Genomic DNA, 25,201 nt, shown 5'->3' with positions numbered 1-25,201 from the left:
TGCTCAAAAGCAGGACCCATCCCCAATTAAATCATCCCAGCCAGGGCTTTGTCTAGCCTGACTTTAAAAACTTCTAAGGAAGGAGATTCCACCACCTCCCTAGGCAACGGATTCCAGTGTTTCACCACCCTCCTAGTGAAAAAGTTTTTCCTAATATCCAACCTAAACCTCCCCCACTGCAACTTGAGACCATTACTCCTTGTCCTGTCCTCTTCCACCACTGAGAATAGTCTAGAACCATCCTCTCTGGAACCACCTCTCAGGTAGTTGAAAGCAGCTATCAAATCCCCCCTCATTCTTCTCTTCCGCAGACTAAACATCCCAGTTCCCTCAGCCTCTCCTCATAAGTCATGTGTTCCAGACCCCTAATCATTTTTGTTGCCCTTCGCTGGACTCTTTCCAATTTATCCACATCCTTCTTGTAGTGTGGGGCCCAAAACTGGACACAGTACTCCAGATGAGGCCTCACCAATGTCGAATAGAGGGGGACAATCACGTCCCTCAATCTGCTCGCTATGCCCCTACTTATACATCCCAAAATGCCATTGGCCTTCTTGGCAACAAGGGCACACTGCTGACTCATATCCAGCTTCTCGTCCACTGTCACCCCTAGGTCCTTTTCCGCAGAACAGGTCATTGATAACAGTGTTAAATAGCATAGGGTGAATAACTGATCCCTGCAAGATCATAGCATCATAGAAGATTAGAGTTGGACGAGACCTCAGAAGGTCATAGTCCAATCCACTGCTCAAAGGAGGACCAACCCCAACTAAATCATCCCAACCAGGGCGTTGTCAAGCCGGGCCTTAAAAACCTCTAATGATGGAGATTCCACCGCCTCCCAAGGTAACCCATTCCAGTGCTTCACCACCCTCCTAGTGAAATAGTTTTTCCTAATATCCAACCTAGACCTCCCACACTGCAACTTGAGACCGTTGCTCCTTGTTCTGTCATCTGCCACCACTGAGAAGACTGGATACATATCCTCTCAGTGATGATTCCCCATTTACAGTTACATTTTGAGACCTATCAACTAGCCAGTTTTCCATCCATTTAATGTGTGCCATGTTAATTTTATACTGTTCTAGTTTTTTAATCAAAATGTCATGTGGTACCAAGTCAACCGCCTTACAGAAATCTAAGTATATTATGGCAGCCCAGTCACCTTTATCAACCAAACTTGTAATTTCATCAAAAAAAAGCTATCAAGTGAGTTTGACAGAATCTAGTTTCCATAAACCCATGCTGATGTGCATTAATTACATTACCCTCTTGTAATTCTTTTTTAATCAAGTCCCATATCAGCCACTCTGTTATCTTGCCTGGGATCGTTGTCAGGCTGGCAGACCTATAATTACCAGGGTCATCCTATTTACCCTTTTTAAAAATTGGCACATTAGCTTTCTTCCAGTCTTCTGCAACTTCCCCAGTGCTCCAAGACTTATTGAAAATCACACTAGCCATCCAGCAAGCTCCTCCAGCAGCTCTTAAAGCTGTTGGATGCAAGCTATCTGGACTTGCTGATTTAACAATGTATAAGTCTAGCAGCTTCTGTTTAAATCCTCCGGAGTTATTAGTGGAATGGAAAGTGTTATCACCATGTGATGAGACAATTTGCTCTGTTTTTTTCCCCCAAATACAGAACAGAAATATTTATTAAACACTTCTGCTGTTCTGCATTATGAAAAATAATTCCACCATTTATATCTAGTAATGGGCCAGTACCAATATCAGAATTCTTTCTGTTCCTAATATATTTAAAGGACTCCTTATTGCCTTTAACTCTGCTGGCAACAGGTTTTTCCTTGGCTTCCCTTATCAGTTTTCTACAATTCCTAACTTCTGATTTATATTCACTACAAACACATATTACTATGTAAAATTATCAGTGTTTGTCAGCAGTCACCAGCAAGTAACCCTGGCTTTTCACTCTAGTTACAATAGAGATATCTGTGATAGCTAAGTGGAAGCAGGATCTGGGAGCGATAAGAGAAGAACTGTAGGGAGGACCAGTTATAAATTGTCAGGAAAAATAGATAGAAAGTCAATGAGGGAAAGAAAATAGAAGGGAGACATGACTAGTCAGCTAAAGAAAGTCTGAGAAGGGATGTGAAAAGCCATGCAAAGGAAGATTTAGATGTGCCACATAGTTTGAGACTGAGTGAAGTGACTGAGGAGAGGATTCTGGGATAGCAGTGTAGGTAGCATTGCAGAAATCAAGGTATGATCTCACGTAACACTCAGAAAGTGGTATTGAATCTTCAACTTCCATTTTATAAGGGCTATAGGAATTGCCATAGCTGTGGTCCAAGCAGGCTGGTGTCCTTTCTCCTTAAGTGTCCAGTAGACAAGAAACCCAGTAGTGGACAACTAAGGAATAACATGTTTTTTGGGAGGTGTTTCTTCTTCCCAGCCCTTCACTAAGAGGCTGACATATACTCAAAAGAGACACACAGACAAGAGACTCTGGGCATTGATTCAGAGAAATGGGGCTTGTGTCCACTAAAAATGGGGGCTCCCCAGGATGACAAAACAAAACATCAAGCTTCCCGACACAAACGTCTCCTTCTACCTCATCCCCCCACAGCCGGCACTCCTCAACATTTCTCACTAAGCGCATTCCACCGTCTCTGCCTGTGAGGCCCAGATCCCAAAGCTCCTGCTGCCTTTATCTACTCCTGGGTCCCTCTTAACAACAGCACCCCACTGGGATTCATCTGCATTGGGAGCAATGGTCTGAACCCAAGCTTCGTGATGGCGTTTGAACCCCCAACTTACTAGACAAGGAGCCGGGGTCACGTATAACGTCACTGCAAAACGGGAACCTGTTTAAAAAGCTGTTTAAAACTGGTTTTCAAAAAGATCCACACATCTAAGATAACGCTCAGTTTTCCATTTAAGAAATTACACAAGAGTGAGCTGAATGGTGCTAAACACCTTATTCACACGGGGCCCATCCTGGGGTCCTTACTCAGGCAAATCTCAGGTAAATCTCAGAGAGAACTAGAAATGATGCCATAGGCAATGAATGATTTAAATCAATGGACTCTGTTTCATTGATTCCCAGAGTCCTATTTTGCATAGCTCATGAGTATTTGGAGAATACTCGGACTATGTGAATGTGGATAGGAATCCTGTCATTTTCACAGATTTTAACACAAATGATTATTTATCCAAACAGTTGTGCTGAAAATGTCTGATTCATTATTTGTTGTTCTGTTTGAAAAATGTACTCATCCAATCAGGCTGCAGAAATAATACCATGTGACTCAGGCAACCGGGCACTCAACACAAGTAGCTTCTAGACAAAGGTCTGGTTTACGTATGGAAGATTTACAGGTATAACAATTTTGGTTAGGAGTGAATTTTTTACCAAAATAGTTACACCATTACAACCCCCAATGTGGGTGCAGTTTTACTGGCAGGTAGCTTATATTGGTATATTTATTTCCCTTCCTGTATGGGGAATAAATTAAACTGGCATACACACTTTTATTCCAGTATAACTACCTCCACAGTGGAGGGGGAAGGGGGGTGTTGTACCACTTTATACAGATATAAGTAAAGCAGTACAACTTTCTAGTGTTGACAAGGCCAAAGTAGCAATCCCTTAATTCACATGACACTGTTTCTGACTTGGCATTTTTAAACAGGAGAATAATGAACGGCCGATACCAAATACTGTAATGAGAAAGGTCAGAACAGCACAATGAATCGCACTGTATTGCCAACCTCAAGCATTCAAAAATCTTGAGTCAGCACTGCAAAAATCACAAGCTAGGTTTACAAATTATGAATGGCCTAGCGGTTAGAGCACTGGACTGAGATTCAGGAGACCTTCGTTCAAGGCCTAGCTCGGCCAGTATCCCACTGGGTGATATTGGGCAAGTCACTGTGCTGCTGTGTGCCTCTGTTTCCCCATTGGTGTAATGATACTGCCTTTGTAAAGCAGTTTGAGATCTACTGATTGAAATGTGCTATATAAGAAGCAGGTATTATTATTATTTTGGGGTCTTTTTATTTATTGGCAGATATTTTTTTAAGCTTTTCAGAGCACTTGAGTCACATTTTCAAGCTTTTCTCTGTAACTATGAGGGCTGGAAATGTGCAGTGAAATCCTGGCTCAATTGAAGTCAATGGCTGAACTCTCAATGACTTCAGTGGAGCCAGGATTTCACCTTTCCTTTTTTCTTTTCAAAGACCGTGGAATTTGCACCCATTTGCGTGACTCCAAGAGCCAGGTTCCCTCCCAGCTCTCACTGTGTCTGGCAGCATGCAGGGCTGCAGCGAGGGTGGGAGGTCTACTCCTTTCTGGGCCTGCTCACTCTCTGCATGAGCCTCTCCCTCTGTGGGTCTCCATATTCGTGACGGGGCAGAAGAACTAACCCCACTAAAGGATAAGGCACTGGGCAAACACAGCCTCAAAGGGAAGAGGCCAGGCAGCCCTCAAGAGGAGAAGAATTCTGACCCTAGCAGCAGCAGTGAGAGGCGCCACACTGGGACAGAGGTGGAGAGGAGATTCATTGAACCCCATTCCCCCCCACACCCACTCCTCCTGGCCCCAGTGAGAGAAGTGGCCAAGGGGGTGAGGAAGTGGAGACCCATTCAACAATCCTCCAGCCCCAGTGAGAGACAAGCAGACATGGAAGAAGTCTGGGGATAGGGCACGTGGCGGGGAGAGAGAAGGTTGCCAACTTTGTAATATTTAAAAACCGGACACTCCAGCAAGAGTGCCTGAACCTCCCCAGCTCCGCCCCTGCCCCTGAGGACCCGCCCCCCATTTGCTCCTCTTTCCCCCTCCCTCTGTCGCTCACTGCTTTTCCCCTCTCTCCCCCTCCCTGCCTGGGTCGGGAGAGGCTCTCCTGCAGAGCCAGGGCTGGGAGCTGCAGCCACCTGATGCAGGTAGGAGGTGGCCCTGGCTGAGTAGGGGCTGGTGCGGGTGATGACTCAGCGCCTCCCTGCCTGCAGTAACCAGACTTTGGGCGTCCGGTCAGTAGATCTGACCGGACACAGTCAGGTCCTCTTTTTGACCAGACTTTCGAGTCAAAACCCAGACACCTGCTCACCCTAAAGGGAAAGGGAGAAAGCATGTTTGCTCCATAACATACCAATCCAGCCCCAGGAGTGAAACAACCACTGAAGGGGAGTAGAGACATGTTGCAGAGCGTGAGTTCTGCTAGGACTGTTTCCCATTTCCTGCCACTGGGCACAGACACAGCCAAATCCAGCAGGGAGATGGAGTCTGCAAACACAAGGGCTGGTGCATTTTCCAGTTGTTCAGCCAGCTCTATAATGTCTCTGAATCCACGTTTAATTGCCTTTGTTTGCCGTTTCCTCTCGTTAGCAAGTTATTTGACCCTCCTCAGCGTATAAGTAACATGCTCCGCTCTCCCTAAATTTGCACAATGTTTTGCCACCATCTTTTAAGGATGATACGATTTCCATATACAGCTCCGGCAGTTATATCATGTTAACACAGTCCTGATGTTACCCAGTGGTTTTCATTGGCATACATGCATTTGACCCTGGCATCGCAATGTGGTTTATACAGACTTTTGCTGGCATTGCCTCCGTTTGTTCTCCGCCAAAATGTGCTTTTCTTGATGTAACGGCGTCCTTGGCAAGATCTATATAAAATAATCAACTTTCACGTAGACCATGAAAAAACACCAGGGAACTTAAGCTTTACAAATATTAGAACTGATCCTGGAGTAGTTATTGCATAATTTCACTGGATTTTTTTAAGGGGGAAGAGGAAATGGATGGTGCCTTTTTTGTCTCCTGTTGGCGTTGGAGGAGAGGAGGTTGGGGGGGGGGACTTCTATAAAGAAATCCCTGAAAGTTTTGGGTTGTGTTGTTTTGTTTAATTCAGCTTGTATTTTATTTTGGAAAACACAGACCCTGCTCCTGCCCCTTCCACTGAAATCAATGAGCCTGTCTGAGTCTGTCTTCACAACACGTTGCTTGGTCCACCTTTTACCTTTGCTCATAAAGGGGCGATGACGGGGTAGTGGGAGCACAGGACTTTGGTGGCGATTTTGTGGGTGCATGGGATCGATTAATCTTGGTTTTCTGTACGTTATCACTGGGTTGATCAGGTGGGTCCTGGGATAACTGGTGGGTCTGTTTAATATTGTATTAATAAAATACATCTAGGGCACCCAGTGCATTGGGTGGGTGTTATTTTATCAATCCAAATAAATTAACAAAATAAATATTGTCTTTAATGGTCGGGATTAGGCCTATGAGGAACATCTTGTGTCTTCCCTCTTCTTTTTGGAGATCCGTAAATCTGGGCTTGGGGAATTTTTCTATATCCCTTTCTATACCCCTAGGAGCATATCGACTCAGAAGGGGCACAGAAAAGGGGATGTTCTGTGGCAGCTGGAAGAGTGGTCAGTGAGGAGTGGCCAGAGGGGATCTGGGAGAAGCAAGGTGTTAAAGGAAGTAGGTGCTATTTGAGACCCACCGGGTGCTTAGAGCACTAGGGCCTGAGTTGTGTTATGCAGAACATGCTACCAAGGGCTGATTTGGGACAAAGGTTGGTGCCCGCAGCAAGAGGCGGGTGGTGATGACAAATCTTTCACAAGCTCTATTCAGGGCTTGTCTTCCCACAAACCAGGTAAATCCTGCAACGTGCTGACGGCCTTCCACCCTCAATAAAGCCACTGGGTGTGGAGGGTTGCCCGTGCCTCCCAGCAAGCATTCAGCAACACGCAGTGTGCCAATGTCAGACCAGCGCTGGCCTCTGAGGTGCAGCACGCTCTCAACTCCCGCCGGGTTCACTCAGAGTTAGGAGCACGCGCACCTTGAGAGAACAGGCCCCGACCCTGGCTCGGTAACCCGCCGTGATCCTGGTTCACTAACTCCATGGGATCACAGGCTGAGGACAAAACTGATCAGCTGCACGTTTTCGCTGCTCATGAAGTCGCACAAGAGGGCGCTTATTTGGGATTTTAAACCCTATGCACACTGGGTATGGATCTGCACGCCAGAGCTGAAAGGTGTCAATTTAATCTCAGACATACCCACGCCAGCTCTGATCGAGCCACTGCACTGAAAACACTGCTGTAGCCACAGCGGCTTGAGCAGCAGAAGGGGGCTAGCCGCACGTGTATGTACCTAGGGGCTCAGATGGGATCATACTTGGAGCGGCTAGCCCATGCCGATGCTTGCACCACCACGGCTTACGCTTCTGTTTTTAGCGCACTAGCTCAATCAAAGCTAGCGCGAGCTGAAAATTCTGCCTCCCAACCCCAGTGTAGACATACCCACAGTTACTTGGAAACTGGTCACCCTCTCTGTCCCAAAATTTGCTCACCCCGTGTTTAAGGCATAACAGCCCTGCCTTGTATTAAACGTTTTGCTGTAACTATATGACAGTATAATATAGCAGCAAAGAGTCCTGTGGCACCTTATAGACTAACAGACGTATCGGAGAATAAGCTTTCGTGGGTGAATACCCACTTCGTCGGATGCATGTAGTGAACTCCAATACGTCTGTTAGTCTGTAAGGTGCCACAGGACTCTTTGCCGCTTTTACAGATCCAGACTAACACGGCGACCCCTCTGATACAATATAGCAGACACAGCTGATGGCTACCTTAACAATTTGGGGCAGAGATGGGTCCATGCTACAAAATTTGGATCCAGATCTGGATTTCAAATGTCCGAAAGGTTTTGGATCTGGGAGTGTGGTATAGATCATTATAAGGATGGAGACGATTTGTTTGAAATGCAGATACACGTTCAAATTCCAATCCTTCCTCGTTAGCTCTGAAAGTCTGGGGGTAATTCAGTTTTGGGGGGTTCTGGATCAGGCTTATCACTAATATAAAATACACCTGTGCAGGTGTCAGATAAAGAATAAATGTTTGTTTATGGTTCTGATATTGATACTTCTGCATTTGTCTACTCCTCGAGATTTTTGTAATGTGTTGTACATTACTTGCTACCATACCTGCCCCGTGACAATAAAGTAGTGAGTGAGTGACATTCTCTATCTATGCTATTGTTTGACTCTGTGGATTTGTGTCTTCTGGCAGGTGTGTCCTCTGTGGCGTCCCTGATGTCCCTGGCTTGGGTGCTAGCCTCCTATCACAAGCTTCTTCGGGACTCTAGGGATGACAAGAAGAGTATGAGCTACAGAGGGGCCCTCATACATCTCTTCTGGCGCCTCTTCACCATCTCATCCAGAGTTATCTCTTTTGCCCTCTTTGCTTCCATCTTCCAGCTCTACTTTGGGATCTTTGTAGTGGTCCACTGGTGTGCCATGGCTTTCTGGATCATCCATGGTGGGACTGACTTCTGCATGTCTAAGTGGGAGGAGATCCTCTTCAACATGGTGGTAGGGATTGTGTACATTTTCTGCTGGTTTAATGTCAAGGAAGGGCGGACTCGATATAGAATGTTTGCATATTACACTGTAGTCTTGACAGAGAATGCTGCCTTGACGCTCCTTTGGTATTTTTACAGAGATCCTACAACTACTGACTCATATGCCGTGCCAGCACTGTGTTGTGTCTTTCTTAGCTTTGCTGCTGGGATAGCTTTGATGCTCTTCTATTATGGTGTGCTGCATCCCATGGGGCCAAGAGCTAAGATTTTTGCCAGCTCCTGTTGCGCCGAGCTGCTCTGGGGCATTCCTTTGCCTCCTGATGTTGAGCCCATGGCACCCGAAACCCCTGGGTACCGGGGGGCTGAGGCTACGCCTACCAGAGCGGTCACGGAGCAACAGGAGGAACTCACAGCTGACACTTGCTTGCCAGTTTTCCAGGTGAGAGCAATGGTGCCATCTACTCCATCTGGGCGAGCCTACTACCCAGAAGGCCCTCTCATTAAGATTGACATCCCAAGAAAGAGATACCCTGCATGGGATGCCCATTTTGTAGACAGGCGGTTAAGAAGAACTATCAACATTCTCCAGTATGTCACCCCCACAGCTGTAGGTATTAGGTATAGAGACGGACCTCTCTTGTATGAGTTGCTACAATATGAGTCTTCACTTTAAAGCTCCTTTAAAAAAAATAAAAGAGGGGATCTTATTTTTGTTTATGGTAAACACAGATCATGAAACAAAACACACACCTTCAGATAAGCTTTCTTTCTGGCTGCTGTATGTATAAAAAAAAAGATAATCTCTATGTTTTGTAAGTAAAAACAAAAAGAAAAACTTTTCTTTTGTTTTTTACACACAAGAAACAGTATTTCAACTTCCACACCTATGATCCACAGGTGGAGAAGAGGCGTCTCCACATCAGAGTTTTATACCTTACACCAAGTGTAGAACATTATATATGGGATTGGTGCTGATTGAAAAATAAAAACAAACAAACAAACAAACCTACAACTGCCTTATGCCCTTAGGTGCTGAGTTTCATTAAGTACTGTCACCTTTCTCATGCAAAACTCTTGGGTGATTTTATGCCAAGAAAAATAAAAAAAAAACCTAAATACAAAACTTAAAAAAAAAAGATGATAAAAAAAAGAAACGAGAAAAGAACAACAACAAAGGGTATTGCTGCTCTTACGGTGAACAAGAAAAATGTCTAACGATGAGAAAGCAAAGTAGAAAAGCCCGAAAAGAGTTTGAATCTCAAATGGCTGAAAGAAGATCAGGGCTGTAACACAATTTGGCAACATGTTGATAACATAGCTTGGTCCCACCTATGCGGGCCAGACCAAACCATGTTATAAATGTAATCCCCTGAGAAAATTGTTTCCCTAGTGTAAGTGGGCCATATGTGATGGTCAGCTGTACTCAGTTTGCACCAAATTCACATAGTAATACCATACCTGATCTCACTCATCACAGTTTTGTACAGTGTAACTCCATTGATTTCAGTGGACTTACTCCTAATTCACACTGATGTGAGTGAGCCCATAAAAAGGCCTTCCATCTTGATTTTTGGAAAATAACGAATCTGCATTCTTTAAATTATACACCAAAAATATAATACTAAAGTAGATTTACATATATCTAATAAATTATTTCAGTAATAATAAAACTCAGCATAGTAGCAAAAAGAGAGTCAATTTAAAGGCACAATACTTGATCGGTGACTGGCAAAATAATTTGACCTATTATATCATTTTAAGGCTGTGAAAAGGCATACATGTATTATTTGTAATATTATGTAAGGCCTGTTATGTCTCATTCAGCGTGAGCCTTAAAGTGATTGTAAAGCATTCTTTGTTTTGTTTTTTTGTTTTTTTTTAAAGGAAAACAAAAAAGAAAATTAGGATAAAATCTTCAAACAGTAATAACCTGTAACTGGCGCTTTTCTAAAGATGATTTGGTGCTTTGTATTTTTGTTGATGTTGTTGTTGTGATTTAGCTGAGAATTGTTCAACTCACTTGGTGCATTCGGGGAACCGCTGATAAACGTTTTATGTCACCTTCTGCTGTAAGTACATGGCAAGAAATAACACCACAGGAAATCGAGAGCGTAGCAAGGTCATCACCTTTTAGCTTAAGAGTTCTCACTGCAAGGAGACACTTCCACCTCCATTGATGGCAAAGCTTTAGAAGGATATCTGCTAGAGATCTGAGACGTTTCCAGATAATCTTTTTGGTGCGTGAAGGTTTACATTTCTTTATTTCTGTGTTGAAGTTTCTTTGGTTCGAGTTAAATCACAGGTGGTGTATATGTAATACCATTTTTGGTTTCAAGAGTATTGCTCCTTTAAAAGAATATTCCTGTTCCAGGGCATTTTTTCAATCCCACCATCCCTCTACTTGTGGGGGGGAAAACAACAACAACAACAAAAGATATTTTTAAGTGAATACTGTAGTATTTTCTCTGTGTGATTGCAATTTTTTATTCCAGAAATACTGTAACTGTCTAGGGTGCAAAATTCCCATGTTGAACTCTTCTGAAGAGAAAATCAACATGGGGAAAAGATTTTTTAATTATGATTATGATTTTTTATTTGATGAATCCTTTTTTTTAATTACAGTAGGTATTTAAAGAAACTAGTACAAATTTTATATAATAGTTTAAAAAAGCTGAATGCTTTCTTCGCCTGAATATACCTGAATGGAAACATTTTTTTCAATCAGTAATGCTTTGCAGTGTTCTGAGTGGATTTTTTTTTAAATACCATTCAAATATTTCACAGGCCCTTCTAAGGAGGGCAGGGCTTATTCACGCCAAACTACAGACACATGGCAAAGTTTATAAAAAGCCAAATTGTCACTGGTACTGTAATTCCCAGTCAGTGAAGCTCCATTTCAATTAAATGTTTCTGGGCTCTGATTACAACCTGTCTGATAGTCACATTTTCACACGAAGGGTGGGCTTTGTATTGTCTGTGCCCCACCCTAATTAACGGTCAGTTATTTTGTCTGGCGAGATTTCATTTACCTTCTTCTTTATTTGTGGACTAGAACCATATTACTTGTCAGTGGCATCACTTCATTTTCATCACATTTCTTCTCTAATCCGTGTGACATCTCTTGCTCAATGAGATAATTTGTGAAGTGAACTTAACGAATTATATCCGCCTTCAGGTTGCTTGTTGCAAGTTCCTCTATTATAATAAGGGCTGAGCACACTAGAGAGGCACATGGACTGTCCATTATCAGTTCTGGTCCTGCAACATGACCAGCCATTTCATCTTTTTACTAGATACAAATAGTTTTTCTCAAAATACTTACCATAAACATTATTATGAGCAGTTTACTTTAATAGACTGTGATTCTTTACTCTATACATCTTCTTTGTAAAGGAGTTCCTTCTCAAAGCCCTTTAATATGCAGCTCTTTTCTCCGTTTGAGCCAGTTTCACAGGCATAGTTATTAGAGATGGGAAAGATCTTCTCTGTCACCTAGTCCGCTGCCCCAAAGGAGGGGGTAGTGGGGAGAATCGTGAGGAATGCTTCCATCATTTCCATTGCAACTAAGTCTCAAGTTATGGAGCACCCGGTATCTGGCAATATCTCGAGTAATCTGATGACGTCTCTCCTGTCCCTAGACCTCAGTAAGGTCCCCATGTATTATCTGTGAATTTTCCAAGGAGTACCGTCCTCATTTCTGTTAGATAGATAGATCGATCTCGGTTCAGAAAAGAATATGCGCGTCATATGGGCTAGTTTGGAAGGCTGCTTCTCTTCATCATCTCAACCAAAAGGTCTAATCCTCCCACTCCTCTCGGCACAAGCAGCCCCATTTCAGTCCTGGTGACTCCCCAAGCCAGGAAGGAATGAAGGATGAAGCTCTAATGAGTTATCAAACCAGCTCTTGAAAATGTTCAGTGATGGTGCCCTGCCTGCCTCCCTTGGGAGCGTGTTCCAAGTCCAAACGACCGAGACCTTTGAGACTTTGATTCTTTACTCTGTACATTGGCTTTGGCTCCCCAGGGCTGCACAAACCATATTAATTCCTTGTGGAGGTGCTGTTCAGGTCTGGCAGGGGCAGGGGGCAGTTCTCTGCCCGTGCTTCATACCTCATTTACCCCCCTTACACCTCTGGAACGCAAGACCCCTGCATGCCTTCCCCCCATCCCCCAGGGCATGAGACTGGACTCCCCCCTGGCAGGAAGACACGGGAGTTCCTGGCTGGTTGCAGCAGTGGGTGGGGCACTGGGTCTGAGGAACTGCCTCCTCGAACTCCAGTGACTCTAGCAACCAGCTGGGGCTCAAGCACCCAGTGGAAGTCCCCCAGCCTGAAGAATAGGATGGTGCCCCCTACCCAGCTCCATGAGCGGCCAGGCACAGAGGGATAGACCCCCTCTGAAAATTGCCCCCCGCCCTTGAAATGGCGCTCCTGCTTCCTTGGACCCCGGTTCAGCAAGGGCCTCACGTTAAGCAAGCGAATACTCTTATCTGATGCTCCTGAAGTCAGGCACGTGCTTAAGAACCTTGCTGACTGGGGGCCTTAGTTCGGTGGATTGCTCTGGGTTAGGTCTGATGTTGTTACTGTAAGTCTCTTCCCCCTGCCGCTCCTTTCCCCAAGCCAGTGGCACAGTACAGAATGGAATCCCTTAGTTAATCCCGAACCTGGTGCCAATCCAAGAGGGTGACCAGATAGCAGGTGTGAAAAATCGGGACGGGGGTGGGGGGTAATAGGAGCCTATATAAGAAAAAGCCCCAAATATCGGGACTGTCCCTATAAAATTGGGACATCTGGTCACCCTACAATCCACCAACCTTCACTTTCTGCTCCAAAGTGCTTCTCTTCTCGCAAGTAGCCTTTGCTTTTGGTGTCCACTTCATTGCTGGGTTTGGTTTGTTTTTAATCCCCCTGCATCTCCTTGCTATACCTAGGCCCCAGGCCATCCAGAAAAAAAGTTTTTTAAAAATATGCGGCAAAGAGCAAAGTTGAATCCATTATAGTTCAGAGATCGGTTCAAGTTTATAAGGCTCCAGACAAGCGCAGTCAGAGCAATGAATTAGTGAGTTTGTATAGATCTGGCGCGCTCATGTGGAGTTACACTTGTATATGCTCTGTCTCCTTCTACTGGATCAAATAAGTCAGCTCTGGTCAGGTTTATATCTGTTCCCTCCCCTGGTTCAGTTCACGGAACATCTTTTAGCTCCGAGCCTGTGTTCTTTAGTGCTGGGGATCATCAGTTCTATTGATGCTGACAGCCATGGTGTTTTTATGTCTGTCTATCTCTAGTGTGCCCAGTATCTGCATGCAGCTAACTTGAAGATGCAAATGGTTCAGAACAGTCCAACCCAGCAAACAAGGTTTACAAGGCATTGGCCCAGGACCGGGTCATGCTTTGCCACACACACAAGATTTGGATTCATTCTAAACATACCCAAACTAAATTGCAGCTGTGTAGCTGCATTACATAATTGCCAATAGACTATGTTAGCAAAACCCCTGATTTAAAGGTAAATATTTGTAATAGCTTATTTGATTGGGGCTAATTATCCATGTCGAGTCATTCATTGTTTCTATCGCTGCCGAAAGCGGTGAACAGTTTTGTAGTTTAAAAAGTGGCCTAGGTGCAATATCACAAAAATGCCCACCTTCAAGCTTCATCTTCTGTTTGGTAGAGATTATAAACTTTATCCTCACAACGACGAGGAAAATGTTGCCACTGACTTCAATAGGAACAGTCCCCTGCTCTTTGCTCATGATATATTTAAAGCATGAGATTCACTTCACAATTTATCCATGTTTCCCAGCCTTGCCTGGGACGGGCAAGAAAACAACCATCACCAACACTCCTGTAACATGATCCACCACCTTCAGAAAATGTGGTCTAAGGTTCTTCTGGCATGGTTTAATTGAAGCCTAGATATGCTTTGAAAAGGAAAACTTACTACTGTACATCTGTGAAAACTTCTAGTGCCTGCTTGCCGTGCCACTTTTGCAGGAGGCAATTTGGAAGCTGCTGGGGTCAGTGGAAAATTGTGGAGACAAGCTTTTCTGTGACACCTAGTCTTTTGTTTGCTTAGTTTTCTGCTGGACTCTAGTCTTGTCCAATTTGGTCACAACAAAAATGTATCTGCTGAAGGATGAGCATGTAAAAACGAAGGTGGTGGATTTTGGATGTTTTCTGTACTGTTAGAGGGTAGAGGGGATGTGAGCTCACTTGCAACTTCTTCTACTGTTGCAGATTGCATGCTGTTATTTCAACAATTGTCCACGGCCCTGGCGTTTCTTGGGGCGGGTAGTAGCCCGGGGTTATGACTGTAATGTGGGAGGGTTCCCCTTGAAGCTCAGGTGTATTCTGGTGCAGAGAGTCTCAGCCAGGGGTGAATTAGGAGGTTTAGAAGCTATCCCAAATAAACGTGGGCAACCTTTCACTGTGTGCAGAATGCATTTCCAGACCATCAGGTAGCGATCCTTGCACTTTTTCCATGAGCGCATTGAGAATTGTTTTGTTGTTCTGTGTTTGAACTTGGAGATACAACTACGGTAACACTTTTTCTGTTATACAGTTGATTGGGAAAGGCGGGAGCAATCGCACAGAACAAAATATTGTCTGTGTTCAGCCAACATTCATGACTTAAAGCTTGAATGCTAGGGACGTTTGGTGTCATGTTAAATAAAAAGATAGCTGCATATGTTCCCACTGGATCTTCATATATGATGAGGTTGACAATTTATGCACAAAAAGCACTAATCTGAGTAAGTGATCTGGCCCTCAAAATACATAACCCAATTGGAAGCTGTAATAAAAACAAATAATTTTGTCAAGATAATATGGAGGTTTGTTTTCTGTTGTATATTCAAAACATTTGCAAGCTGTCAAAAATGATCTGAGAGTATAAACAGTACTTTCCTATCCCTTTGGGACACATGCAGCAAGGTAGCTGTCTTGACAAACCCAGGACGTTATAACATGCTGAGTTATTTGGAGTTATGTATTGATTTGTTTGTTAGATGGTTTTATAAGGCCAGGGTGGAGAGGGAACACGGTCTAAAAATTATAGCAAATGATGGGGTGACAGGACTCTTGGGCGTTATTCCCAGCTCTGCCACAAACTTGCTGTGTGACCTTGGGCAAGTCACTTAACCTTTCTGTGCCTACAGTTTACCCATCTGTAAATGGGTATAATAATACTTACCTACCTCACAGGGGTGTTGTGAGGCTTAAGTAATCATTTGTGAAGCACTTCGACGGAAGGTGCTATGAAGTGCAAAGTATTATTATTACTGAGTTTGTGTAATCAGGAATGGAAGTGCAAAGGTTTTTTACAACTTGCTAAAGGGAAGCAGAATTATGCAGTACATATGTGCATCCAGAAAGCTGGCTTAAGTCTTTTCTCTCCCCAGCTACAAGGAGTTGAGGCTATTGCATGTAATCTAAATATGGAACCCTTGCTTTCTTGATCATATGTAATAATACCTTCCGAGCACTGTTTGCAATATTTTTTTTTTTTTACAAAACAGGTGATTCATTTTTTTCTCTCTCTCTTTATGGAAACTTGAAACTAAAATTCAATGAAATCATTTAGAAACTGAACAGATTACTAATGAATACTTGAATTTTTGGAGGTTGTACTCATCAGCCATGGTTAACATGCACTAGCTCGTTCAGCCATCAGCTTCCATCTGAATACAGTGAAATACTTGCTCACGCTGCTTTGGAATAGCCATGATTTTGTTTGGGAGGCTGGTACGTTGTTACTGAAAATATGCGGGGGGGTGGGGGGGAGAAGGTTGTTTTGTTTTGTTTTTTGTTTTTTTGCCTTTAAGTTTCTTGACTGCCTAGCACAGCACAATAACAATCCCCGTTTACTTTGTTAGACAATAGCTTTTTTAGAACTATATTTCCTTACGCAAAGAATGGAAAGAATAAAGTAGACCCAACAAACACACTGCATGCTCCAAATGGCTCACGTCCATTTCTTCTCAAGGTTCTTACTTTCAAGGAGTAAAACGATGAAATGCCCACCAAGACTAGAGCAGGGTCTTTCTCAGGCAAAGCTCCCACTGAAGTTAATAGGAGTTTTGACTGAGCTTTCAGACTACAGGGTTTGTCCATCAAATCAGATTCACCCCTGCTGCAGATCCATTGAAGTCAATGGGGCTATACCGGAGGTAAATTGCTTTCAAACCCTGGAAGGAACCCAATTAATTATTCTGAATATTATTAGTAGTACTGATCAGAAAATAACAATTTGTTTGTTTCTCACCCAGATTTCTCTGTTTCTAATGTTCTGACCAGCTCTAAGCATCATTCGAGAAGGCCATTGTTGTGTATGCATGGGAGGAGCAAGGAGAGTTAATCTTTGGTTTATTATAAATTATCTGTGATCCTGCACTCCTTACTCAGGCAAAACTCCCATTGTCTCGCCCCTGAGTTAGGACTGCAAAGTCTGCCCCGCGATGGAAAACAGTGCCGTGCTGTAATGGGCCACGGCTTTGTCGTACTGGGAACTTGGATTGGGTAAAGAGAGCATGCAGCTAGGAATGCCCTTCTCAGTCTGCTCAGTGAATTTGGGGTCAGCCTCCCCTACAGTGGAAGCTTAAAGCTTCCGGGCCCCATGGGTACCCAGATTCTTCCACGTTACTTGCCTCCCAGCCTGACTGCCCCCGATTGGGGGCAGACAGCCATTAACAAACTCAGACGCCTCGTTATTGCCGATGGGCCTCTCACCACTCATGTCCCCGGCCATTTATTTTCGGTGCTGCTGTGCTCAGGCTGGAGAAGGCTGTAACGTAACCCCCTCTGGGCCACGACGCACATCCAAACGCTGACAGAACAGGCATTTCCTCTCTGGCCTGATACATGCGATCTGTCGTGCCCCTCCCTTTGTTTGAACATCCGTGCCTTTAAAAGGGGTGGCCTCTGATGGGCTCGAGGGGGCGTGGCATGGCACTGAAGTGGGTTGAAGGGTCACGTGTATCTAGTCAAGAAAATAAATTTAAATATCAGTTGCTTATAAAGCTCATTGTGGGCCTCCTAGCAAAAGAAGCAAATTGTCTATAGCACATGGGGTGTCTAGGGCATTATCTAATTGATTAAATTAACAAAGTTTACCTTCTGGCTAAATAATGAGTTAATTTTCCCTGCAAGTGCATTGTTTAACAATAAATTTAGCGGCCCTGTTCATTATTGGCTGTTTTAAATTTAATTGAGTTTAAGTAACTTTGGCTATTTCAAGGGCAAAAAAAAAAAAAAAAAGAGAGAGAACTTCCTGTAAGCACCGACCTTTTATTTATGAATTGAGGTTCACCGAATGAATTTTCAGAATTAAAGGGTCTATTGGGGGGGGGGGGTGTCTGTCTGTCTGTCTGTGCACGCGTGCCTGTATATTCGTGCATATAGAAATAGATACACGCACACATGCTGTGTAAGAGCACTCATATATATGTTTTAATATGTATGCATAAATTTTGAATTCTAAAGAGCTTTTGGAGATGATGAAGATGACTGTTTCGGGGTTGAGGCGCCAGCAATCTGGGGGGCTCAAAATAAACATTTCTTGAATTATTTTGTTTCCATCTCCTGGGCAAATGGGGATGAAAGCGCATCCGTGGTCCAAATTCCTCTTTGAAAATATTGCACATCGAATCTTTTTCTTTTCTTAAATGAGCGTGGAAGCCAAATTCAGGGCTGGCGTAAATAGGTTCACCTCCACTGACTTGTGTGCAGCCATTTACACTACCTCTGCATTTGGCTATAGAACGTCCCTTGGGATTGTGCAAAATTCTGTTCCTGGATCCCAAACTGTGGACAACTCACCGGTTTGGGTGGGTGTCTTTATAAATCGCAAGTTTAGGGCCTAGTTCATCAGATGGATTGCTATGGTGTGCAGACTTCTCAAGCTAACCTGGCCCTAGTTTGGACAAAGTCAGGCCTGTTTTGTGGCACTAAAAGTGCCAAATTATAAGGAAGATCTGAGCAATGACAAAATTCTCTTTCAGTTTAAGAAAATCCTGAGACACAATGTGTCCTGAGTGGAGTAAAGTGGTTCTGCCTATAACATGATAATACCCTACCAAATGGGTGGGGGAACCAACTATGTCACTGAATGACATTTCTCTAAACAAAACTTGTTACCTCTGAGTACAGTGAGAGTTGTGTCTGCTCTATACATCTCTTCCAAATGGACCTCGATGCATCCGCCCAAAGAATGCTTTCTTGTTACTTGTCACGCTGAGGCAAATATGCTGCCAGCACAAAGTGGTTACAGCTCTATTGCCTGAAGTGGCGTTAAAGTGTTTACACAAGTGACAAATTTGGCCCTCTGTTGTTGAGATGTAGGCCCCAAATCTATTTTCAATCCCCCATAATCCAAATAATGAAATGAGGGTTAAACCTCTCACGCATTCAAAACAAATTCTCAGATTTCCCCGCTAATGTCCTTGTGTCACTGACCAATCGGAAGGAGGGTAGCTCAACTTTTCAGTCCTAGCTGTGTTCAGTATCAAAACCTGTCACCACGGCCAGAGCCCCTCGTCCCCAAAAGCAACAAGGGAACTATCTGAACCCTTGCCACTTCTTCCTTTCCCTCCCCTCCATGTTGGAAGCAAATGTTGTTCTTTACAAACGAGTAGGGCCCCAGAATGAAGTAAGACGTTGGAAGGCATCATACACATCATCCATTCGCATTAGGAATTGATTTGATTTGATTTTCGCTCCCAGGGAGGAATTACCATCTTTCCAGGGTCAGATTCTGCTTTTTGTTACACTGTTGTGAATTTGGAGGATCTCCATTTGATTTCAAAAGATCTACTTTGAAGTTATGAGGAGAGGCTGAGGGAGCTGGGATTGTTTAGCCTGCAGAAGAGAAGAATGAGGGGGGATTTGATAGCTGCTTTCAACTACCTGAAAGGGGGTTCCAAAGAGGATGGCTCTAGACTGTTCTCAATGGTAGCAGATGACAGAACGAGGAGTAATGGTCTCAAGTTGCAGTGGGGGAGGTTTCGATTGGATATTAGGAAAAACTTTTTCACTAAGAGGGTGGTGAAACACTGGAATGCGTTACCTAGGGAGGTGGTAGAATCTCCTTCCTTAGAGGTTTTTAAGGTCAGGCTTGACAAAGCCCTGGCTGGGATGATTTAACTGGGAATTGGTCCTGCTTTGAGCAGGGGGTTGGACTAGATGACCTTCTGGGGTCCCTTCCAACCCTGATATTCTATGATTCTATGATACTTTGAATGTAGACTGCTGTAATGGAGATCAGACCCCAGACATTCCCAAATTTCTGCCCTCCCCCCCCCCACAAAAAATTACTATTGCAGTACTTCACCCATTTTTTAAAATAATCTGATTTTAAGAAACACTGAAGACTGACCAGGAGTTGGGCAATTTACCATGGATAAATATTAGGGGCCTGCTTCTCATTTACACTAAAGCCCCTTTGCCACTGCTCTGGAGCCTTAAAAGGGGCGTAAATGGGTTTAAACTCAATTTAAAGCCCCTTTACATTACCTGAGTGCATAAAACAGCTGTGGTGTAAAAAAGAATCCGGGCTGAGATGTCAGCTTTTTTCATTCCTGATAACAGCCTATCAGCGATTGTGACCTATCTCGCGTAGAGGCGTGAATCTGAAAGTCGGGCATAACAGAAACTGTAGCAACAACCAAGCGGGAGCCACCATTTGACTTTTACTTTTAAAAGATCTGTGTGACACATACTCAGAACAGGACTCGAAGGGCGTGTCTAAACGGCGGGGTAAAGCGCTCTACTGGGGTGTGAGTTCTAAAGGGCACTGATGTCTTGTGTGTTCATTGGTTCACGTAGGCCCTGCGGGTGCACACCAAAGGTCCTTGGGAGCTTTAACGTGGTGCACACCACTATGTTAACGTGCACTAAGGAACTTTCTGTGCACACCAGCAGGGTCTACACAGACCTCATCACGTTCAACATATTATTGAGTTTTGTAGATTAAGCCCTCCTAGCGCGCTTTTCCCTATTGTGTAGACAACTCCTGGAGTCACATGGTTGATTTGTCCCTTAGGATCTTCTTGATGTAGGTGAAGTCTCAGCATAGAAATTTACACTAAAAGCCAAATTTTTCCCTTAAATACAAACATGTAACTCCCAAAGCGGATTGAAATTTTGTGCCTCCAAAAAATCTCCCATCAGAACATGTGGTTTCAACAGCATTTTTCAGTTTGCCAATTAGGAGAATCAAAATGAAACACATCTGTCTCTTTTTCAGCAACATTTTAAACAAAGTGACTGTTTTTCATTTTTGAGTATCCTTGCAAAGCAGCCTTTTCATTCTGAAATGCCGACTTATTTCTTTTCCATCCACTGCGTCGACATTTTCTGCTTCAATGTTTCTGATTCAAAGTTTTGTGCCATATTTTGGCGCAAAAATGTTTTGGATATTTTGGAAAACAACAAGGAGTCCGGTAGCACCTTATAGACTAACAGATTTATTTGGGCATAAACTTTTGTGGGTAAAAAACCACTTCTTCAGATGCATCTGAAGAAGTGGTTTTTTTACCCATGAAAGCTTATGCCCAATTAAATCTGTTAGTCTTTAAGGTGCCACCGGACATCTTATTGTTTTTGTGGCTACAGACTAACATGGCTACCCCATGATACTTGGATATTTTGGATTTTTCTTAGGACTGAGACTGGAAAGTAATTTCACAATGTCCAAAATGTGCATGAAAGGAAGATTTCCTATCTATTTCTGGTAGTAGCCATTGGAGGCAGTGGGGTAAAGCCGGATCATTCCATTGAAGCTGATGGAATCACGCTGCTGTAAAACCAGTGTGAGATCAGAATCAGGTCAGACTGTGGGGATCCCCACATACACTTGAAGAATTGTAGAAATAAATCTTCATCCATTGATCCTTCACTAACGCTTCAACCCCATGTCATGTGCCACAGAGAGTACTGATCTCTCAATCTAGGCTGAGCAAAGGGGAAATAGCGACCTAGTAGGTGGCTCTTTTAATTTTACTAATATCAATGGTATCCCTGTTTATGCATTTGAAAGCAGTTTCATGCATAAAGCAGAATACATGGTGCCAGAAGATCTAGATTTATTCCCATCTCTACCACAGGCTTGCTGTGTGACTTGGGACAAGTCACTGAGATCTCTGCCCATTTCCCCATGTGAAAAATAGAGTTAGTGAGACTTGCCTACCTCACAAGGGTGTCATAACAATGATTGATAGATTGATTAGTTAATTAATGTTTGGAAAGTTGTTTAAGATCCTCGGCAGTATAAACTGACAGGATCTTTTAAAATGAATTCGAACCCCAAGAACAGTACTGATGAGTCCTGAATTTTTATATCACTACAAAACTGGCACATCTCTAGAGAATAGCACAACTTAATATTTATATTTTTAAAATGTCATTTTTATTTGGAAAATTCAAAACCAAGAAAGTATTCCCCCGCTTAAGCCCTCAGATGGATCTAGTTCAAAGAGCACAAATACAGTCTACCTGCCATTTAATAGTGCTTATGGTGTCAGAGCAGTTGACTGGGAATCAGGACTACTGAGTCCTTTTTCCTGCTTTTGCCGCATACTTATTATAATCATTACCTATTATTTGTGTGTTGGGAACACTTGAGGGCCTCAGTCAGATCTAGGATCCCATTGTGCTAGGCACTGTACAAACACAAGGAAAATATGGTCTATGCCCCCACAGAGCTTACAGTGCAGTTTTAGTCATTGTGTGATCTTGGACAAGTCACTTATCCTCTATTTGCCTGAGCTGTAAAATGGGTACACAAGGATGATGTGACCCTCACAAGGAGGAGGATTATTTAATCCATGTTAGTAAAGTGCTTTGAGACTTTCAAATGAAGGAGACAGTAGAATTGCCCAGTGTTGTTCTAGAATAGCACTAACAAGTCAGAGTAGTATGCTGCATCCCATTACCTTTGGTAGACTGGGATAGGGCTGGGTTGGTCTGATTTCAGGGGTGAGCTTGGAATTAGAGTAGGAGCATTGTTGCCCACATACGGAGTCACACCAGGTTTGAATGTGATGCATTTCCCCACCATCAGCAGTGCACTCACTTCCATTTGTAAAGCGGTGGGATAGTGCGAAAGGAGGGCAAGATGGGTGGAGAACTCTACTGAGTTAGGAGAACATCTTTTTACCATGGAATCAGAGAAGTTAGGGATGGAGAAGACCTATCAGGTCATCAAGTGCATCCCCAGGATTGTTCAGGATTGTTCCCCACACTCTATTCTCCAAAGCTTAGTCCCTGCTGGTGTTGAATGTTCCAGAGAATGGGGTTCCACCAGAACCAGCCCTCTCTGTCAAGAAGCTTTCCCTGACAATTGGTCTAAATTTTCCATAAAATTGGTATATTTTTGCTAATAGTACGACATCCAGTCATGTTAGCGTCTTGAATCTTGCCTTAGCATTCTTGGCACTTGGTGATTATGCATCATAGTCCATTCTGATGCCAATTCAAGCCCAAAATGAGGACCCAATTTCCATAGCTAATGTTGCCCTTCAAATGCTATCTTTATGCATTACAATTTACTGGCAAAGATGCCCATCAAGAGAAAACATGCCTCCTTCAGGAATCCCAAACAGGGGCAAGTACTAATCAGCAGACACCTCCAATGCACCTCCATGTTCTGACGAGCACAAAATGATCAAAGTGGCAGATCCCAGGAGGGAATAAGAAAAGGATATTTCAAGCCCTGCCTTTGGCACCCTGCGCTGGCATTTCAACCCCATTTTCTAATTTTGCAAGCAAGTTTCACACCTAGATCTTGTGATTGATGATGATTCCCTACGACTCCCTTTTGTTTGAGCTGACAAAGAGAACATGCTGTGTGGGCCTGATTCTACTCTCGCTTACAACAGCACAAATTCACTGACTTCAGTGGATTTACTCTTGATCTGGTGTGATTTAGCTGAGGGCAGAACTAGGCCCACTCGTCTTTCATCTGAACCAGCCTTCTAAGGTTTCAGTCGGTCAGAAAGGGCAAGCTAAATTACATCAATACAAATGCAAAACTGGTGCTATTACCTAGCAAACAGTGCCTGTGAATCTTTTGTTTTATTTTTAAATCACCAAGCGATTACCTTCCTCATAGGAGGTCCCTTAGTTATATAGGTCATGTCTGGAGTGACCTATTCAACTAGTTGTTTCACAGGAGGGTTCTGAGTATGTTCTCTGGCTCATTCGATTGGCTTTTCCTCTTATTTAAAGTTATTTTGGGTCAGGTGTGCGTATGCATGTGTGTGCGTGTGTGACTTTATTAGCAAAAGAAATACAGATAGAAAGTTTGCGGCTCTAGAGGTTTTGACTGAGTAAGGAGTGCATAAGGACCACAGGATTTGGCCCAGGGAAAATAAGGTGCAGATTCCTGATCTGAGTGTAAATCCTAAGTGACTTCGCTGAAGCAGCCAAGGTCACAGTCTGAGCAAGACACTTTCTTTGCAGCTCTCTTGTGCGCTGGAGGGTTGGAATTTTCAGCTACAATTCGGCACAGTGATGAGGGGGCCTCGTTAGGTTTGCTGAGCACCTTCAATGTCCATTTACTCTGGTGTGATTGAGAGTGCTCAGCACCCATTAGCAGGCAATCAGCAAGATCAAGCCCCTAAGATCAAAGATATACTTCTCCTTACGCCATTGCTTTTATTAAAAAAAATATGGGCCTTTGTCTTGGAAGGATGTAGAAATCCAAAGTGCTAGACAAGCGTTCTCAGATTCTTTTAATGTTCTCCTTAAAGGCCCAAATCTGTTCTCAATTGCACCAAGGTACCACTAAATCTGAATTAATTCCACCAAAGTCATTGGAGTTACTTTGAGACTTGCACCAACTTTCTTGAGATCAGGATTTGGCCGGGCCCAAAGTGTCCTCATTAACTCTGAAAGGTGTTTGTTCACCATGGCGAGGTTAGGGCAGTGAAGACAGACCGTTAACTTCTCAAAACCTTGTGGTGCCTTTTCTTGTGGTGCTTACCGTTCACAGAACTCCAGTCAAGGCAACCACTCACAGGAAACTACAATGCCAGGACTTTTCCTCTGTGTTACATGCCAGTGCAGTAACAGACTTTAATGTATACATATATAAATATAGATAGATAGATAGATCATATAGTTATAATTATATATATAATTGAGGTTCTGATGAAGCTGTACGGGGAATCGGCCATTCCTCTGCAGAAATATATACCACTCCAGTGAGATAACAGCTGTCTGACAAGGCTCAACATTCTGTAGAGTGTTAAAATCCACAGAAGGGTTTGCTTTCCTTTGAGTGAACTGTGCGTTGGTTTTCTATCCCCCCCTCACCCCCAAACATGCTCTGTGAAAGTTGCTGTTTCACCCAAAAACAATTTCTTCAAATTGTCATCAGCCTTTACAGAGGGACCCCCTGATCAAAGGAGGCCTCCAATTCTCCAAAGGCCATCAGGGAAGATGAGTTTAAAGGACCCAACCCTGCTCCTGATGTTGTAAAAGGTCGTTTTCCTGTTGACAGCAAAAGGAGTTTGGTCGGACACAGGGAGTGTGTAATTATCATGCTCATGTGACTGGTGCAGGAACTGCGGCTGTGATGAACATAGGGGATGCTATGTCACTTTGGGCACCTACTCCGTCACTAGAATGCCACATGTGTCATTCCATGAGGTTTTACACATTGACAGAAGTGCAGACAGTTTCAGCTGATGACCAGTTGAATGACAATTCTGAGACAGCAACTTGATCTACTTTTCTATTTAAACATCCTCTTTTCTGTTCTGCTTGGGGCAAGTCCAGTCCTGCAGCCCTCACATGAGAGTAAACGCAACTCACTTTTACTCACATGGGTATTTCTGCCTGACGTCAGTGGGAGTTTTGTCAGAATG

The 25,201-nt window shown here is 43.5% G+C and overlaps 1 protein-coding gene across 2 annotated transcripts in view; it reads left to right on the top strand.

Annotated features, from left to right (window-relative positions):
• The window catches only part of XKR6 (XK related 6), a 286,736-nt gene extending 277,726 nt beyond the window's left edge, over positions 1-9,010 (top strand). For both annotated transcript variants that reach the window (XM_078852034.1, XM_073335671.2), the window contains one exon: positions 8,046-9,010. In XM_078852034.1, coding sequence (XP_078708160.1) covers positions 8,046-9,010 — 965 coding nt within the window. The remainder of the gene's footprint in view (positions 1-8,045) is intronic.
• Positions 9,011-25,201: the final 16,191 nt, after the last annotated feature.

This window comes from Lepidochelys kempii, chromosome 3 (assembly GCF_965140285.1).
Source record: "Lepidochelys kempii isolate rLepKem1 chromosome 3, rLepKem1.hap1, whole genome shotgun sequence".
Taxonomy (NCBI): Eukaryota; Metazoa; Chordata; order Testudines; family Cheloniidae; genus Lepidochelys; species Lepidochelys kempii.
The sequence above is the reverse complement of the archived record's forward strand: the minus strand, read 5'-3'. Positions and strand labels throughout refer to the sequence as shown.